General features: G+C 39.6%; 1 protein-coding gene across 5 annotated transcripts in view; it reads right to left on the reverse strand.

The window, feature by feature from the left end:
• Nucleotides 1-20,977, reverse strand: part of grik2 (glutamate receptor, ionotropic, kainate 2) — a 326,891-nt gene that overhangs the window by 69,250 nt on the left and 236,664 nt on the right. For all 5 annotated transcript variants that reach the window (XM_026183896.1, XM_026183897.1, XM_026183900.1 and 2 more), the window contains 3 exons: nt 19,525-19,748; nt 9,495-9,613; nt 1,240-1,457 (listed from right to left, as the gene is read on the reverse strand). In XM_026183896.1, the coding sequence (XP_026039681.1) occupies nt 1,240-1,457; nt 9,495-9,613; nt 19,525-19,748 (561 nt within the window). The remainder of the gene's footprint in view (nt 1-1,239; nt 1,458-9,494; nt 9,614-19,524; nt 19,749-20,977) is intronic.

The following is a 20,977-nucleotide window of genomic DNA, read 5'->3' on the forward strand; positions in this document are numbered from 1 at the left end:
GAGTGAATGAATAGTGGCATTGTAAAGCACTTTGGGTGCCTTGAAAAGCGCTATATAAATCCAATCCATTATTATTACTGTGTTCGTGTTTTCCTCTGAAACAATAAGCTCCGTTGGAGCCTTTCAACGCCTCTCTCTGTCTCTCGCTAGCAAAGTGACCCAGACAACAAAGTAAAGCTAGTTTTCAGCTACGAGCCCGACACGAACCCGACGTATTAGCCAGAGGTCCCTTTACTACGGTTCGGAGCCTCGGACCTGTTTTATATATGCGTGGAATAGTTTTCTATACGAGATCACTGCAAAAAGTGCAGCCTTACCTAATGTCCACCTACTGTCACTCATTTATATTAAGATTTAAACATCTAGTTGGTGTTGGTATGGAGAGTAACCTTCAGTAATAGTGATAAATCACACAGCAATAGTACATTCATGTAGTTGTAAAAAGCTTGATAATATATTAAGTAATCCAAAGTATTCAAATACGCTACTGTCATTGAGTAATGTAATGGAATACGTTACAAAATACATTTTGGGGCATGTAATCTGTAATGGAATACATTTTAAAAGTAACCTTCCCAACAATGATTATTACCACCGTCCCCTTTAGATGGATGTATGAACTAGTTTGGTATCACTATGACATAGTGATATCAAACTAGTTCATACAACCAAGAAAGGCTTAGTTTTCTGTGTAAGCCTTCTAACATGTGCATCATTTTTTTATATTAACTCAAGAGATAATCTTTTCCTAAATCTTACCCAGTAGTTTTGAGGTTTAAATTGGGGGGGGGGGGGCTGTAACTCAGAAGGTAGAGCAGGTCCTCAACAAATAAGAAGGTTGGTGGTTTGATTCCTGGCTGCTCCATCTGCATGCCAAATATCCTTGGACAAGATAATAGCTCCAAGTTGCTCTCCAATGCATCCACTGGAGTACGAGTGTGTGAATGTTAGATACAAAGCACTTTTACACAGAGATAAAGTTTGTATTTATGGGTGAATTAGGCATGTTGTAAACAGTGCTTTGAGTGCTCTGGGAGAAGAAAAGCGTAGAAATCCAGAAAAGTGCTATATGAGAATCAGTCCATGTAAACGTACGTTATTTCTTTACTTCCTGTATAATTACGTTTAGGACCCCAGCAAAACGTCAGATGTGTTTGTACTACTGCCAACACAACATTTTCCCCATATGTAATCTTTCATGAGAAAACTCTGGATTGATAATGTGAAAGTGTAACTAACCTTGAAGAAGGTCATGGATGCGCCGTCTTCTACAACTCCATATTCTATCTTTGTCTGCTTGGCCAGATCATCAGCAGAGTCGATAGGCGACTCCATCCTCTCCACAGTTAGGAAGGCTGCTAAGTTTGCCGTGTAGGAGGAGATAATGATGAGTGTGAAAAACCACCAGATTCCTCCTACAATTCTGGTGGAGAGGGCTTTCGGCATGAGCTCAGATCCTGAATGGAAGGAGCAGAGGAGCAGGTGAGGCTGAATACAAGATTAGGTTTGTGAGTGGGCAACACCCAGACTGGGCCAGGTCTCTGCATCTGCTGCCTGGATCACACACTCAGACACAAACACAAAGATTGGACAGAGTGGGCAGCCACATGGTTGAATATTTCCCTTATGTGTTCTCTTTAACTTTGGAACTAACCTAGTTAAAACAATCAAATTAATAAATTCTTAATTGCAGTAGTAGTAGTAATTAATGCCTTAGACAAACCAAAAGTCTTTACTCATGCTACCCATCTCTGACAGAGCATTGCTATAACAGGATTTCATAAAATTGGATTGGACCACAAGATGTGTCAAAGAGGTGAATATTCCAAATGTTCCAAAACAGTACAAATAATGAATAATAAAATGTTATTTTGGCTCTTAAATGTCAACAATTTACTGATTCCTTATTTTTTTAAGCTATTTAAAAACATTCTGAATACATTCTGTCTTATATACTGACGGAGTTGCAGAGGATAACACTGTTAACTCATAGAAGACCTGAAGGTGGTGGCTGGAGAAAGGGAGAAGCAGCATTTCCCGAGTGAAAGGTGATGATAGGCCAACGATGGATTCATACGATACGATAAGTCTCATGTTATCAGATGGTTGCAACATCTCCCTCTGTATCGTCTTGATGCATGCTCAATCATCCAGATAAGTAAATCCACAGAAGTTGATTCTGGTCATCTGGACGTAGTGTTGTCATCGGGAGAAACGTTTCATCTCACTGAAAACGCTACATCCAGATGAACAGAATCAGCTTTTGGGGATCTCCCTCTGTATAATCTGTAAATCTCTGAACTTCTGTACTGATATGTCATTAAAAAAATACATGCATACAATTGTACACCTGTCTTTTTGACCTGGCTGCAGTGACAGTGGCACAACACACAAAGGTTACAAAAATACAACGTGCATGAAGTGACAACAAAAAGGTGGAAAACGGTAGCAAATGCAACGTCATTTTTGGCTCACGCTGCCGTGTAAAAGGGCTGTGCAGTGAACATAAAAATGGCTGCTGCTCCCATGACATGCACAGTGCTACAAAATGGATAGATGCAACACTGTGGTGCAATATTCTAACAAAAGGTTCAAGAAGGTTCTTGATAAGGTACAAAGACTTGTGCCCTGTGAAGAGTGCAATGGCAGTACCGTAAACGAATAAAGGTAAAAAAGGTCCAAAAAAGTATTTTGATTTCAGAGTGTGCATGTAACAGAGATTTACAGACACTGAATGCTCTCTTAATTCATCGACCTTTCAGATTTGCAACTAATTACCAAAGTGAAATTACATGTCAGCTTTTCCAAAAGATAAACTCTGCATAAAAACTATGCCTTCAGGGAACTGCTGTTGTGATTTGGTGCAATATATATAAAACTGAACTGAATAAAAATCTCAGTAGATTTATTGTGATTCCACTGATTGTGGCCATTTCTACAAAGTATAGCTGATGCTCAGCTTATCTGCTGTAAAGTTTGCACTGACTCGACCCTAGTACGTTTCTGGTTTATTTTCTTTCTTCTTCTTCTCCTAAGCCACTTCTGCACTTCTGACACTATAACACACTTTATACACCACTTAAAGTAATTCTCCAAAAGTTGATTCTGTTCATCTGGATGTAGCGCTTTCTGGGAGAAACGTTTCGTCACTGATCCAGGTGACGTCTTCAGTCTCATCTGACTGCAGGTCTCAATCTTATAAACAATACATTTGCATAATGACTGAAACCAGCCCACTGAAGGAACAATGGGCTGGGAGGTCAGTTCCTTAATCTTAATTATGCAAATTCTCATGAACATTGATCAACAGCCACTGATCAATGACCACTGATCAATGGCCATGAGTACCATTCACAGAGAGTTGGGGAATGGCTGCAATCACAGCATTGTAAGATGGCCGGTTTGAGGGCAGAGTCAATGTAAGATGGTGACAGATATACCCTTAGGCCCCTCCTCCATTCAGAGATGGTCTTTCCCTTTTCACGTAAATGGCCTCCTTGACTCCGCCCTCAAACCGGCCATCTTACAATGCTGTGATTGCAGCCATTCCCCAACTCTCTGTGAATGGTACTCATGGCCATTGATCAGTGGTCATTGATCAGTGGCTGTTGATCAATGTTCATGAGAATTTGCATAATTAAGATTAAGGAACTGACCTCCCAGCCCATTGTTCCTTCAGTGGGCTGGTTTCAGTCATTATGTAAATGTACTGTTTATAATATTGGGGAAACCTGCAGTCAGCTGAGACTGAAGACGTCACCTGGATGAGAGACAAAACGTTTCTCCCACAAAACGCTACGTCCAGATGAACAGAATCAACTTTTGGAGAATTACTTTCCTGGATGATTGAACATGCATCAAGACACTTAAAGTAATGCTAGGGTCTTTTTTTCATTAAGTATTATCCAGAATGTATGCAGAGGATGAATGTATACGTGGGGGTAGAGTGGGAGTGAGGGAGGTTTGTTGCCCATATGAGAAAGGTGGGTCTGAGTTATAGCAGGACTATTTTATTTAAATGGCTTAAGCAAATCTGGGATTTTTCGCATTCACTCAGAGAGAAAGCTCTTAGAGTCAGAGAGAACTCTGTGTGCCACTCCCTCTGTGAGATCCTTGATCCTAATACTAACTTCTCATCAAGCTGTCTTTCTTTCTCATAGTCCCTGAGTGAGCTGTCTAGTAGGGAGGGAGTATGCAGTGAAAGACATGGCAGCCAGCTGCAGCTTAAACCTGGTTTTATGGATTTTGCAATGGAGTGTGCACAAGGTGGTTCATGCCTACCAACGTTCTTTCATAGTCCAGTGCCTTCACAACTAATGACATTGCATGGAAACATACATTCTCTCAAAATATGTAGTGGTATGATGTAACACAAAGCTAGAAAAAGTATTTGGACATAAGGAGAGAGACAGGATTGTATTGGTTAAATGCTTAATTATCACATCCGATCGTGGCTCAAGAGTTGGCAGTTCATCTTGTAATCGGAAGGTTGCCTGTTCGCTCCCCAGCTCTGACAGTCTCGGTCGTTGAGTCCTTTCTGCAAGACGCTTCACCCGTTGCCTACTGGTGGTGGCGCCAGTGTCCGGCAGCCTCGCCTCTGTCAGTGCGCCCCAGGGCAGCTGTGGCTACAATGTAGCTGCCATCACCAGTGTGTGAATGTGTGTGTGTGAATGGGTGGATGACTGAATGTAATGTAAAGCGCTTTGGCGTCCATAGGGACTAGTAAAGCGCTATACAAATACAGGCCATTTACCATTTTACATTATCAGGAGGGTTTTTTTTTTATCTTTAACGAGAGTGTTAGTTGGACACTTTCATGTGCACTCACTGGTTTGGTAGAATTTAAAACCACTACTGTCTGTAACGTGCAGGAAATATGTTAATACACATTTTTATGGAGTTAATAAATAATGTGATAAATCCTCCCTATCTATTAGAAGGAGCGACAATAGCGGGAATACAAGAAATATAAAACAAATATGTTCTGAATAAAGAAATGTAATTCCTGCGAAAATACAGTAATTGTAAAATGTTCCTAAAATATTGTTATATTGGCATTAAATCTTTAGTTAAAGGTTAAAATGGTATGAAAAGTGATTTGTGATTTGAAAGCAGTATATTATTAGGTATATTCAACCATGGCAATAACGTCGCCCAGTAGGGCCAACAGCCACCCATTTTGTCCATTTTTAAAACCACAACTCAACATGAATGAGAACAAACACACATTCATCAGTGCTGGTAACAATACAATGTTTGTTCTGTGTGGGACCCATGACCAGCAATCAGATGCAGGTATTACCAGGTTTGGACTTTTTATACTTTTGCACCAGAACAGAAAACAGTGGGCGACCTTCAGAGAGGCGAGCGTAGACCAAACAGAGCCTGGTTGGGGCTGACTGTCATGTACCCAAGGTAACGTCATGACCAAACAGCACGTCCCACAGTTTTCTGGGGGGTTAGGCAAGCCGCCCGGCAGGGGAGCCTCTCCACAGTGCAGACCAGCATACTGTTATGTAGCTACTGTGTGTTTGTCGAGACTAGTCCCACAGTCTTCTGGCTCCACATCTTCTCAACATGATGTCTCTCCATCATCTATTCTGCTGACTTTTTAGTGAACACTAAACTACAATTCAAGCTACAATGCATGACATTTACTGAACTCTTTTTCAGATGCTACAAACATATGCTGAATGCTTATCAGATGTTTTCATTTGCTTTGTTGGGGTAAAGATATGAAAAAATCTATAATTTTATTTACTTATTCAAAGTAACTGGAATACTTATGGATCTGTGTTACAAGCTAATCTGGAGATATTAGTAAGCATGGTCTATAAGTAAGTCAGAGCATCCCACTAGCTAAGAGAAACATATGCTATATAAATGCCAAGCCATTACATTCTGGAGTGACTGAGTAATGCAGACTTTTGCATTGTCCATGTTCTGAGACCTGTATAGTTCATCTGAAAAGTATTCACAGTGCTTCACCTGATCCATATTAGTTTCATGTTAAATTTTCCAAAGTTGATTAAATTAATTATTCACCTCAGAATTCTAATCACAAAACTCCTTGATGACAAAGTGAAACAAAGTTTTCTTGAAAACAAAAATGTAACATGTATAAAACTTTTCACACCTTTTGCGTGACACTGAACATTGGGCTCAGCTGCATTCTGTTTCCAGTGATCATCTGTCGGATGTTTCTACAACTATGTACGTCAGAGCACAAAGTGAGCCATGAAGTCCAAGGAACTGCCTGTAGACCTCTCAGACACGGTTACTTAGAGGCACAGATCTAGGGAAGCGTATAGAACGATTACTGCAGCATGACTGTCCCAATGAGCAGAGTGGCCTCCATTATCTGTAAATGGAATAAGTTCCTAGAGCTGTCCATCTGGACAATCTGAGTGATTAAGGTGACCAAGAATGTGATGGTCACTGTGACAGAGCTCCAGCGTTGCTCTGTGGAAAGATGAGGACCTTCCAGAAGGACAAACATTTCTGCAGCTCTACACAAAGCGCTATATAAATACAGGCCATTTACCATTTACCATTTACAATCACACCTGTATGCCAGAGCTGCCAAGCCTCAGTAAAATAGTTTTCTCACCTTTTTATAATTTCACAAGAGTTATACGCAACCATTTTTTCACTTTGTGATTAGGGGTGTAAAAAATAATTCTGAGGTGAAAAATAAGTGTAATCCATTAGTTTAGATTAGTTAGAGGAATAAAGCTGCAACAGGTGTGTAACAAGTAAATGTTGTGACTACTTTCTGGCCCCTCGAGCTGACTGATGTTGTGATTTGGTGCTGGATAAAAAAATGCACTGTAATTTTCCTGTTAGAGCTGTTCAGTTTTCATCATGTGAGCTAAAGTACTTCGATGGGTATTGTGATTTATATTATTCTCTCTATTTTAGTTCACCCTGCTGAAGTTTCACTGGGAAGGCCTTGAAAAAGTCTGATGGAGCCTGTTGCAGCACAATAACGACTTCCTAGTGTGTTGGTTGTGCAGATAAATGCTCTCTCTATACTGTGTGTGTTATATAATCAAGAAAAAGTTCAAATTGATTACTGTTACTATAGTCAGAAGTTTCATTCTTTTAGTTCTGTGAGTACAACAACCGAACTTGGCCACTATCATCTGTGGTGTTTTTGGAGCCAGACGTGAACTGCTACTTAACCTGATTGGAAAACATTATCTCTCTTTGAGGCCTAATGTATACATAATTTGCAGGAAGACCAAAGCACACTGATGAGATGGGAAATAGTTTAAGCCATAATGACTTGCGAAAAACATTGTACTGATTTTAGTATTTCATGAAAGTGAACACTTTGTAAATGTGAGTTAGCATCAACCCTTAATGGTATAGCACTCTGAGCCACTCCGCTACTGGATTCACTTTTCTGACGCAGTAGCTACATCTAACTTTTATATACAGTCCAGTGTGGCAGCGTGGAACCACCTGCACAGCTAGATGCCATTAAAGGCAAGCTTTCTTATTTTCCTTCTTGTCATTTGCATAAACTGATCCTTTAACACAATCTGGGATCTTGCAGCTACTTCCCTGTGTGCTCCATTCCAGTGTTTTGTTGCAAGTCATACATACAGTATATACCATGCTTTCAAGGCTTTGCACGCAAATGTTTATGATATGACATACAGCATATCTCTTATTGTGTTATTAAATATATAAGATATTGGTCGCAAAAAAAAAAGTGTATACCAAGTTGGTAGCACTTTCTATTACAGCTCAGTAATAATGCAGTAATAGTAGAGTAACAATGGGAAACAAGAGCGTAACAATGTAGTATTTTCTAAGTTATTAGTATGCAACTACCGAAGTAATAACCACTTAATATCCAAGTAATATCATTTTTGCAACAGTGGTTACAGCTGAGTACTGTTACGCTTAAATATATGTAATTGGATAACAAATCTGAGGTTAATAATGTGGAACTACAGCTCGCTAATAAAGTGATAATAGTAGGGTAATAATGCAGAAACAAGAGCGTAATAATGTGGTAATTTTATTACATTCAGTTACCTGCAGTAGTTTCTGTGAAATAAGAAAGAAACAGAGCTGCAAAATACAAAACTGTCCTTTGTTATTTAATAATAAATTAATAACTAATATAACATCAAATCCCAATAATATATTAATAACCTATTAAGACAAACTTGAAAAGTGAGTGAGTATCACCTGGAAACACCTGTGGTAGGTTGTGTGTAATAAGCATAAATAGAACAGCCGGCAAAGAGCTGGCTGCCAGTAGGTGGCAGACTGCTGCTGTCGGACTGCAAGGTAAATAAAACCCTTTTTTAATTCCTTAACTTATATTTAGGACCATGTCTGTTGTACTTATTTCATCACATGCTGTCAACTTACACCACGAACAAAGCAGCTAACAGCAGGTTAGTAGCTAACGTTAGCTTACCAGATAATACTTAGAGTAGTTCTAAAAACTAAGATTGCATAAAAGTAAGATCGTCATGAAATAAGCTCACCGTTATTATTGTAAATATAGATAGAGAACTAGATGTGGTTAGGTATACTTTCAAATATATATATATATATATGTGTGTGTGTGTGTGTGTGTGTGTGTGTGTGTGTGTGTGTGTGTGTGTGTGTGTGTGTGTGTATAACACTCCAGTTTTCATCGGTTAAGGTGAGGGGGTTGGAGGTGTGGTGTACTCAGAATACAGCTATTTACCACCAGTAAATTTTGTAGTGGTTTATTTCTGATTATAAACATAATGGTGCACTGTTTCAATAGGACAGTCTGTATCTGTGAAATTGTTGCTCAAAGAACTGCCAATTACATCACACTTGTTTTAACATTGTTGTTCTTTTAAAACTTAAACTTTAAGTTTGTTTTAAAAGTTTTTTTTTTACCTGCTTATTAATATGCTATTAAATAGAAACAAGCAGTTTCTGTTTCCTGCTTGTTACACAAAAACTACCACAGGTAACTGAATTGTAATAACTTAGAAATTGCCACAGTATTGCGGTCTTGTTTCCCCGTTGTTACTCTACTGTTACCATGTTATTACTGAGCTGTGATAGAAAGTGCTATCATAAAGTGTTTCTATTTCCATTTCTGTTAATTTTCTCAATCTAAGGGTGCTGATTAGTTGAGAAGATTTGGCAGAAGGAAAAAAACAAACACAGAAAAGTTTACATTCTCACAGAAAGTCATACATCTGATCCATCTCACATGTTTTGGGTGGGGATACCTACCTGTTGTGATGGCTGCTAATAGGTCAGGAATGTGAGGAGGGAGAAGGAAAGCATGCAGGAGCACCACTGTCATATGCTAATCACATTGCTCAAAGTCTTCTCAAACCATCCTGCTGGACTACACGTAAAGCATCTAGCTACATGCACAGAGGCCCCCATGCATGGTCATGGGCCTGGTCAAAGAGCAAGGTTGACCCCCAGCAAAAAAGTGGGACTTGTGCTAGAAAAAGGGGGGAGGCAGAGGCGTCTACCTTGCTGCATGAGAGCTCCAACTCCGAACCAGAAACTATTAAGCAGGGTGAAATTGTTTTCCACTACATCCGAGTCAGGGTTGCAAGGGTGGGGGTTATACCACTCGTAGGGACTAAACCTGTGACAATTAACAGAGAACATACACACACACACATATTTTTACTGCAGCTGCATAAAGACACAAGAGTATACACTGAAAGAGACCAAGAATGGTCTTCCTACCTGGGGAGACAAAGGAAAGAACACAAAGGTTAGTTAATGTTCAGAGACACTTCCCAAATCAATAAGCATTGCTATGCCAGCATGCTTGAGATCATGTTGCTGTTAATTTGATTCCTTAATGAAAAGCTCAGTTATCAAGATGCAGCCTAAAAATTCTCATCTGAATTCCCTTTGTGTGTTTTTCAATTTTATTACCATAGAATGGTTGGGGAGTGGGTTTGAGCAGCACTGATAATCCAAAGTGCCTCGTCATGTGGATGTGCTCATATCAAAGGCAGTTCCCGCTGTAATTTAATCGATGGGTTCTGAAAATAACTCCATCGCCAGCCGAGAAAAGAACTAATAATCCTTATAATCTTGAAGGAGCATTAATATTCAGCAGATCAAATGGTTCATTCCCATCATGCCCACGCCAGCCCTGGTGATCCCTCTCATTCAAAGCACTCTTCAAGCAAAGACAGTTCTCGTTTATTCATGTTAAATAAAAGTGACATTAGATTAGTAAAGGTTGATTGGTCTACGGTTAAGCGTCCTGACCTGATTTGGTTTGTGTTGAAGTAAAAGGGGGAACCAGCCCTCTATCTCGACTCAGCCCGACACACAGTCATTTGAACAATTAAATGGAAAAGCATAATGTAGGTTTTGTTCCGTGCAAGACGTTTTACTTTTCAAAAAACTCTGGAGTGGATGCTACTGATTCTAATGACATCTAATAATGATCAATAAAGTAGATAAAACTTCTGCAGTGTGTCACGGTTGTAATCCATTATCCTCTGGGGTAAATACAAGACTGTTATGAAGACGTGTTGCTTTATTGATAAAATGACAGCATTTTATCAGCATTAGTTAATAATGCAGAGTTAATAACAACATTGGTGGAGGTGTGACTAAGAGTGTGAATTGTTGTCTGTGTCTATGTGTTAGTCCAGGGTGCACCCTGCCTCTCATCCTGTGGTAGCTGGGATAGGCTTCAGCCCCCCTGCAACCATGACAAGGATACGCTGACGAGACTGGCTGGATGACAGCATTATAACCGTACACTGACACTGACCAATCTCTGTTGCTATTATATTATGGTTAGTGGCAGTGTTCCTTTTCAATCCTATAACAGTTAGAAGGGATATTGTGTATTGGATTTCATATGTGTGTTGTGTATGGATCTGTGAATGTGCCCCTGATTTTTGGTTTAAAACAATCCTCGGCATTAAAGCAGCTGTTCAGCTTATGATCCCCAGATTTGCCGGCTTGTAAAATTTCAATTCAAATTGAGTTCAGCTAAACTGCAACCTTGGAGGATGCAACAATGTGACCCAATCTCTTGTGCCTGTTTCTCAGTGAATTTGTTCCAGTCATGTTGCAAACAGCCAGGTACAGTTCACAATGAGCATGGTTAAGCAAAGTTGTCATTATTATGTGAATGACATGTTAGGCTGCTGCTACATAGCTTAACTTGTCCCTCACTATAGAGACGGTTTGCTGTCACTTCGATCTGATTATATTTTCCTAACATTATCTCAGGTCATCTATTCTTTGAGCAAGGGTAGCACAGAAGCATGAAGCAAAACAGGAGAGCTCATCAGTGGCACAGAAACAATGTTCTGCTTTCTGTAATCATCAGGCTCTTTCTGCAACAAATGCCAATGATAATGTATGATCATACTAATGTCAGGTGTTACTGAGAGTTCATCATTTATGTAAGTCGCCATGAAAATGAAAAGTATTTATGTGGGTTAAAAGTATTTGACCCATTATGTAACTCTCTTGTTATTGCCCTACAATCCTTAGTTTCAGTCTTACTGTTGTGTCTGTGTCATGAGGGATTTTTCCATGTGCTCTGGATTTGTCCTTAAACAGAGACACAAGCTAAGGTATTACTCATTCTAAATTGGCCGACAGCAAAGAAAAACTCTCGATACAGTGCTATGGAAAAATATGTGCCTCCTTTTCACACTTCCATGTTTCGTATCATTACAGAAATTTTAACATTAGCCAAAGATAATAAGAGTAAATACGAAATACACGTTTTAATAAATGATTTCATTTACTAAGAGAAAAAAAGCTATTCAAGTCTACCTGGCTCCATGTGATAAACGAATTGCCTCATAAATCTTGTAATTGGTTGTGCTTCCCTTGCCAGGAAGAACTGCAATCAAGCATTTGCGATAACTGGCAATGAGTCGTTCCCATCATTGCAGTCATTGTCCTGCTGCATAACTCAAGTGAGCTTGATTTTAAGGTCATTAAGTCATAGGCAAATTATGGATAGTCATCCAGGTCCCTTCACATCTAACCTTCAGTATCATGTTCAGTTTAATGTTAGCTTCATGGCAGATGTAACATGATTCAACCCCTCCAAAAAGTTCCACTTTTGTCCTGTTTGTCCCAGAATACTTCTTCTAACAATTCTGAGAATCATTGAGATGTTTTGTTGCAAATCTGAGCCTTTGTCTTTTGCCTTGGAAATCACAGAAAATATACTTTAGAAACTAAACTCGCTAAATGTGTGTGTGTGTGTGTGTGTGTGTGTGTGTGTGTGTGTGTGTGTGTGTGTGTGTGTGTGTGTGTGTGTGCGTCCTTTACAATTTCCAAGATCCATCCTGTGGGTCAGATCGGAGTCTTTGCCCTTGCATTAGAGCACAGGTGTCGAACTCCAGGCCTCGAGGGCCGGTGTCCTGCAGGTTTTAGATGTGTCCTTGATCCAACACAGCTGATTTAAATGGCTAAATCACCTCCTCAACATGTCTTGAAGTTCTCCAGAGGCCTGGGAATGAACTAATCATCTGATTCAGATGTGATGACCCAGGGTGAGATCTAAAACCTGCAGGACACCGGCCCTCGAGGCCTGGAGTTCGACACCCCTGCCTTAGAGGGTACTTCACCACAAAAGGAACAATTATATACTAAGTGAGCCATCTGTATTTTGGGTTTCTAATTATTTTGTTAGTTTAACATTCTGTGCTGTTTGTTGGTTCACCTCACTTTATTTCATTTTCACAAATCAAGAATGAATCAGATACAAACACTTACAAAAGAAGGCTCGACTGCAAACCAGAATACTGAATGCTGTTGGTTACATGGTGGATGTTAAGAGTTTAAGACTGGTAAAATTCACTTTTCTTATTAGTCACTTTAATTTAAATCTAATATCCATATAGGACTGCGGGATGCTGAGGAGTGACTTTAATATGAGCACATATTACCATAAATGTTATCATGAAAAGACTAAAGTCAATTATGCTTTGATATGACAGGCAGAAATATTGTACTTTTGAAAATACAGACAAGAATTAGAAGTCAAATCATGAGTCATAGTTACAGAGTTTAGATGAGAGACATACTGCAAAATACGGACAGATTATGGACGCATGATTTTATGTCTCTGTTTGTAATTGTTCTGCGGAAACATTTTGGTCAGGATGCTGAGGATGTGGCAACTTTGTTCTCCAAAATGTAACAAATGGCTAACAGATGGGATTTGGAAGAGATGTACTATATGTTTTATCACCTGCACCAGAAGCAGTGGAAAGGCTTTTTCTGTCATTAAGACAAACATACAGGGGATAACGTACCGTTACACTGACACATGTAACAGGAGGAAACAGGGCAGGTGTCAGAACAACACAGTCATAGTTCAGCTGTGCATTCATGTAAATTAAGCCTACAGCTGGAAAAGAAAGCTGCTCTGCTTCTACCACTGTAATTTCAGTCCTATTACTGTCTGTTTGGCAGTGTAGCACTCATACTTCAGCCACTGGACCAACAGTGATACACAGAATAAAACACAAGCATACAACATTAAATATGTAATGTGCAGTGATGGGAATAACAGCGTTACAAGCAACGGCGTTACTTTTTTCAGTAACCAGTAATCTAACTAATTACTATTCCTATCGTTACAATGCCATTACTGTTACTAACAAGAAAATGCGGTCGCGTTACTATTGTTTCAACAAACAGATGGTTGAAGCTGTGTTCAGTTTACCGCATCGTATATCAGCTGCAGGAAGTAGCTGTAAGTAATCTGGACGCTGCAGCTTTAAGCAGCTGCGCTCCCGCGGACAGACGAACACTTTTTGGCACAACACCTGGAGCTAAGGGGGGAAAACAATGGCATGAGTGCTGCTGTTTGACTGAGGAAGAATAAAGTAGTCGTGGTCAGCCAATCACATGACCACTTGAAGACAAAGCAACAAGGTGCCAGTTTATAAACTGTGTTGATGGGCCAGTAAAACCAGAGTCATGATAAACAATTTATACGGCGTTTTTCCTCAATAGTTTCGTCACGTTTACTGTCTGAGGACAGCGCAGCGAGACCAATCAAAAATGATGACATTTGGTTGTTTAGGAAGAGGGGGAAGATTTAGGAGTGATGGCAAGAGAGAGAGAGAGAGAGAGAGAGAGAGAGAGAGAGAGAGAGAGATTTGTGACGTTTAGCGTGTTTGGAGTGTGTAGTTAATGTGCTGTCTTCTGTAGTTAATGTGCTGTCTTCTGTAGTTAATGTGCTGTCTTGTGTAGTTAGTGTGTAGTGTTGTGGATAGTTCTGTGTCGTGTGTCAGAACAATGAGGCGACTGCTGTCTCCAGGTAGAAACAGGAGTGACACACCTGCTGCTGTCAGACCTGCAGGTATCAGGCTGTGATGTTTCCTTTATAGTGGACAGAAATATTTGCAGTGGTACAAATAACTTGTGTGGCATCTTATTGAAGAACAGCTGATTGTTCTGTAAACAGTTTGAAGTGGTTATAAAAAAAGGGTAAAATATAAATGGCTGCAAGTAATTTTGTTGTAAAACTTGTGAATATGATTTTAAAATTGTAATTTATATTTACATTTAAAGTTATGAAATATGATTCAATAAACATGTTTGTGGCTGTTACAGTAAAAAATATAACTTTCTACTCTGATTTTGTGTTTTTTGTCTGATTTTAGATCAGTTGTGTTAATACAGTTTGTCAAAATGAAAACATGACTAAATTCAGACACGTGAGGTTGTGCTGAAAAGAATGAACCAAACAAGGCAAAGGAAATGTAGGTGAAAGGTGAAATGTAGAGGAAACATCAGAAGTGGTCAAAAATGGCCGATTATACCCTGGACCCCAGGGTTAAACCTTTTGTTTAAGTAACGCAATAGTTACTTTTCAAGTAATTAAGTACTTTTAGAATCTTGTAACTCAGTTACTGTTTTGAAGAAGTAATTAGTAACTATAATTAATTACTTTTTCAAAGTAACTTGCCCAACACTGGTAATGTGTAGGCTCTCTCTTCCTCTCTCTCTCTCTCTCTCTCTCACTCTCTCTCACACACACACACACACACACACACACACACACACACACACACACACACACACACACACAACTTGCTTTTTATATCTGAGTGAGGACATCCAGTTGACATGATGCTTTGCCTAGCTGCTTACCCTAACCATCAACATGAACCCTTAGTCTAAACTAATTATAACCTGACACTAAACCCAGATTTTGAGCCTCAGAGATGCCTCCAAACTTGTGGGGCCTGGAAGGAACTGTTGGTCCCCACAAGTATAAGTAACAGTCGGATCTTTGCTTTGATGTATAAGTGTGATAAGTGTGCACACATACACACACAAATATATATTCGCAATGAAACTCAGCTGTGGGTCTTGCTTGTAATATTTTGCCTGTTAAGACCCTGTGTTTTACAGTGTTGACTGAAATGTGTGTCATCTCATCATTTAACAGATAAATGTCCACGAGCACCAGTCGATTTACATTTCCAATCAAAATCCACAGCTAACGCAGAGAGTTGAATGAGCTACACAAAGGTGACATGTACATTTCTGTTTGTTTCAGTTTTTTTTATAGTACCAAATATAACTTTTATAGTACCAATTAAAAACATCAGTAAGGGCAATATTATGGATATAATTCCAATAGGTTTTTCCCTTTTCACTATTCCCTATTTGAATGAGTCTGTGAGCTACTTAGATCAACTGGATCTTTTTGGAAAGACACGTCTTCTCAAATCGTGTGGTAAGAATCTAAAGTAAATGACATTTACCTCATTTGTATGGTTACCCCCGTAGGAACTGAGTCAATAACAGCTTCCAGCACAAAACTCTGGCAAATCAAATGTGAAAAACTAACCGCTGAAAGGGGTGCAGCCAAAAAGTATCCTTACCTCATTTGAATTGATGTAAAGACACAAATCACATTAAGAAATAATCTAAAACAAATAAAGGAAGCAAAACTCATGTAAATGACTATATACTACAGAAAGCAGAAAGTGGGTGAGAAGACATTCAAAATATTCACCAATCAACCACAACATTAAAACTACATGTATTGGGGATGCCATGAACTCAGGCACACCCCACAGTTGAACCCAACTAGGACGCTGGCAGATCAGCTGATCTCAGTGCCAGCCCTCTCTGGTTGCTCAGCTGACACAGTATAGGTCCAACCCAGCTTCTCTTATTGTGCTGTATCTGACTAATGATATATCATATCTGTTGCTGTTTATGACTTCTCTGCTCTTTTCTTTACTGGGGTAGTGCATAAGGAAGGATGCAGCAGAGATGCACAGGGAGGGAGAGTTTTGCTTGGCAGCTTATCCAGCTTAACCTGGCCATGCTTCCCCCACGGGGTAGCATGGCCCAGCTAATATAACACACAATGTAGCCATTGTGTGTTATATTAGCTGGGTAAGGTTAGTTTTGTCAAGAGAAATGAATTTGTTTATTTATTCATTTTTGAATAAATGGATGGTGAACTTTAATTTACCTTTCACCAATTATGCTGTTGTGGCTGATCGATTACAATAAACTAACATAATAATTAATAGTGTTCAATAAACACATATTTTTTTAAATCACATAATTGGGACACATTCCCAAAATTTTCTGTTCACTCTACATATTATTTCTTGTCAATTTCCCATTTCACAAAGTTTTGTAAGACTCGAACGTCCTACAGTCTACAGCCAAACCATGCAGCTGTAGCCCAGCATGCAGTTGTGTACACAGGAGAAAAGACGGAATAAAGTGAGGGGGACATTTATACACTTACCAAGCACATGCTTACTGTAATAATAAATACAGATAGGTGCATATTCTGAGCCAACTTAGATGACAGTTGCTGCTTTATATTCTCTTGTGTGATCATAACGCCAGTAACATTGGAAAACACGTTTATTAACGGTAAAACTGTTGGGTCCTGGAACAAGGTGCAAGAAGGCTGGTGTGTCTCCCAAAAGTTTTACAGTTAACACAAACTTCCCTTTCTCTTTTTACTTCACCGGGCTCCAAATAGCAACCACGAGGACAATCAACCAGATCAAACTGGTGAACCTTCAAAGAGCACTGGCCAACTTCAGTCTTTGAAAGAATCTGTTTAGACAAATACACACTACATTTACATGTAAAGACACTGATGTGTATTTAGATAGAAATGTGTTAGTAGTCTCTTTAAACATTTCCCATGACTATTTCCTGTTGGCTTGAAATAAAATATCTCCCTCTGCTGGTACTACAGCTTACTGCAACCTAAGCATGCGTGTCCTTTTCATGCATAAGAGAGGCTGACGACCGCATGGTGCACCAGCATGTCTAATACACGCTTTGCCGTGATATCGGGTTGGAACACAAATTTAATATATCATGACCAATCTTTCTTTAAATTTGAGCTACTGTCAGTTTATGTCATGCAAAAATAGAAGAATTTAAGTAATACATTACAAGGATTTGAAAACGATATGTCTGTGATCCCACTGTGTGTATTATTGTGTTAAGTAGTCCTAAATTATCTAAATTACCTGCTGCATAAGTATCATATGTCGCTTGTATCTCAGACATTATTACTTACTTACGTGTGTGTCTAAATTACAGCTACTAAATCAGGTAGAGCTGCACAGCATTGTTAAAGATAAACTTCCTTTAAAACACAAGTCAAAAAAATCAATTTTTAAGACATTCATCGAGTAGAGCACTAAGGAGAAGAGACCAAAGGACTGCAGCCTGCACTGGGTCCACATCAGGCTTTCACAGTACAGAACTGTATTTTATTTTAATTTTCAAGTGTTCAGTTATAAAAGATTATTTTACGAAAGAAATCCACAAATTAACAAATTATTCTGTATCATAAATGTGATTTCAGGATTTGTAACAATCCAAAAAGTTCTAAAACTGTTTGATAGTTCAGCAAGTTCAATAACAACACTGGAGGCCAACTTCAAGCCAGCTGCACAAGTCACCATCAAGGTCATATTTTGGAGATGCTCTGTCCCTACAGCTGTTCGGCATAGGCCTGAATCCCCGAAGTGAGATAATTTAGAAGAGTGGCTACGGATACCGACTACGGAATGGAACAATCTGAATATCATTTGGAGAAATGTAGTCGGATGGTAACTAAGAGAAGGAAAGTAGTCAGAACCGAGGGAACTGCACTACCAGAAGGTAACATTGCAGATATCAAGGACAGCTTCAAGTAACTAGGAATCCTACAGGCAAATGAGTTCCATGAAGAGGCTGCTAGGAAAGCCTGAGGAATCAGCTGAATGGGAAGAACAACATCTGGGCTATCAACCCCTACAGGCTGCCAGCTATCTGATATTCTCCTGGGATAATAAGATGGACAAAAGAGGAGATAGAAGCCACTGACACTAAGACAAGGAAGCTCCTTACCATGCACAGAGGGTTTCACCCCAAATTCAGTACCTCGGCACTGTACCCTAAGTGGAAAGAAGAAGGCCGAAACAAAGATCATCCATGAGCACAGAACAAGCACAAGATCAAGAAAGGCTTGGGTCTACCAAGTGTTGCACCAGGCAAGAGGCTGTGCAGAGATGCCCCTGATACAATCCAGCACATCTGTGGTGATACATGCAGCTGCACCGAGTGAGAGCACCATCAGGAAAAAGGAGCACAAGAAACTCCAGAAGTACCAAGGTCTGAGAAAAGAGCATCAGCAGATGTGGAGGGTGAAGGCAAAAGTGATTGGAGCAGTTGGTTCATTGACCCCCAAGCTGAGTGAGTGGCTCCAGCAGCTCCTCTGGATCTCAGGAACAACACCTAGGATCTCTGTCTGGTTAGAAAAGATTAAACTAGTTCTTGCTTTTTACATATTCAGCGATGGAGCAGAGGCAGCAGAGAAACTACAGATGAGCTTGTCATCAGATTCGACTGAAACTGTTATGGGTTGTAACTGGAAAATATGAGACAAAACTAGCTAAGAAATTGTCACATTTGAAGCAAGGTGAAGGAATTAAGAGAAAAGCAAATACTACATGATCTGCGAGACACTGGGGAGAGTGAGGGAAAGGTGGGAGAGGGCAGCAGCCTTCACATCTAGCTCGACACATCACACATATGCACATATATGAATGCACAATCTCTTTGCCACCCTCTCAGACACATGCACACAGGCTGATCAACGTACAGCTTTTCTTTCTGAAGTGGTTCTGTGTGTGTTTGAAACTTATGTACTAGCATCAGTGTGAGCAGATCCAGGCCACTTATAGACTAGCAGCCACATTAAATGACAGTGTGAGGGGAAACATTTTGTTACAAATGTCTAACAGTGGTACCCGTGTACCAGCATCGATATGATCCTTGCTGGTTAAACTGTATTAAACACGTTACACAGCAATGATGTCAAGTCCAAACTTTGACCACTGATTAGTGTGAGCACTCCTTCTAAGTGACTGCATGCTCTCCATTCTGTAATTACAGACATGATCTCGTTAGTGGGACAAGACTGAGCAGTTGTAGCTAACTGTGTGTGTGACTGTGTGTGAAGCTACAATCATTTGAATCACTTTAGTAACATGTTACCTGGCTATGACAAACAGCACACAACTGACACCCAAGTAAGCCAGCAGAATATACATCCAGATATCAGGCGAGAGGGGGTTGAGGAAGGAGAAGACCCCAGGGTTGGTCCCGTTGGGCTTGCGGTACAGTATACTTATACCCAGCGTCATGAAGGGCTTGGAGAAGTCGATAACCTTCTCGCGCACATATGTGATGGTGAGCGGAGCCACTGCAAGATCAGCTTTCTGTCAATAGGAAACATAAAAGGAAAGAGGAATAGGCTATAAGTTATGGGTACGGGAGGAACGTAGAGGCAATCAAATTAAGCAAACAGGGTCTTTACACACTACAGAGTCTGTCTTGAGGCACTTAGCTAGAAATTTAAAACCCTCTTTATCTTTCCACCCATCAAGAACACCTCCATAATTAAATTCACTTTTTGCTTTCTGGAAACTAAATCAAAACATTCAGTTATTTCCTCTGTCTGCTTCCTCCTGTGTCAGTGTAGACAAAATAAAGACGCTGCGGATGTGAGGACACTTGGTTAAGATGCTGCAACATGTTAGCTTATAAAAATATCATTATTGATTTATTTTTTTAATCAAAATATTAATGCTTGTTTCCAAAGTTTACATATATTACATTGTTTGGAAACCATTCTTAGACAGCAAATGTGCTACAGAAATAGGAAAATCACACCACTACATCTTAGGTGAAAGCTATGTTGGTGTTGACAGTTCATAAATCTCAGGCTGCATTGTGACTCTAAATTCTAAACATCCACAGCAAGGTCAAGTAGCTCATTCCTCAAAGATATATCCTTTTTGTATTATGAAGGTTGCCACTTAAGGATAAATAGACTGAGCTCACTGCTGATAGATGGAAGTCTATGATAACATGCATCTGTGAATCCAATCACACTATTTAAAAACAACAACAAACAAAATCAAACAAAACAGCAAAACCGGAGGCTCTGTTATGTTCTAGAGAATATTTTGGTCCCATGGTTTCTGTGTACCTGAAGTTTCACTGCAAATCAATCAAAAACTGCTCACTATTAAACATTAGTGAGATATCAGTAAATACTGAAATAATCACGTATTAAGTGAAAAATGAACAAAAGATCCTCTCGAGGGGCAACTTTAAGACGACAAGGAATGGTTTTACAATTGGAGGATGCTGATATTGTTTCCCTCGTCGTCTTTTCTGTGCTTTTGACTCGGCTGGCTGACTCAAATGAGGTAACCTCCACTTTCTGTGCATTTTGGTGGGTTCTTTCACATTTTGAGGGAAGCCAACTGAGTTTAATAACAGATGAAGTGACATGTTGATGCTCTCATTTTCAGCATCTACATGGATGTTCAAATGACACAATAATTATTTTGTAATAATTATTGAGCCAAGCGCTACATCAGATAAATTCTTAAAAATCTGAATCTCTTAGTAAGGGCCAGGTAACAACAAATAAAAACAC

Source organism: Astatotilapia calliptera, chromosome 11 (assembly GCF_900246225.1).
Source record: "Astatotilapia calliptera chromosome 11, fAstCal1.2, whole genome shotgun sequence".
In the NCBI taxonomy this organism is placed as follows: Eukaryota; Metazoa; Chordata; class Actinopteri; order Cichliformes; family Cichlidae; genus Astatotilapia; species Astatotilapia calliptera.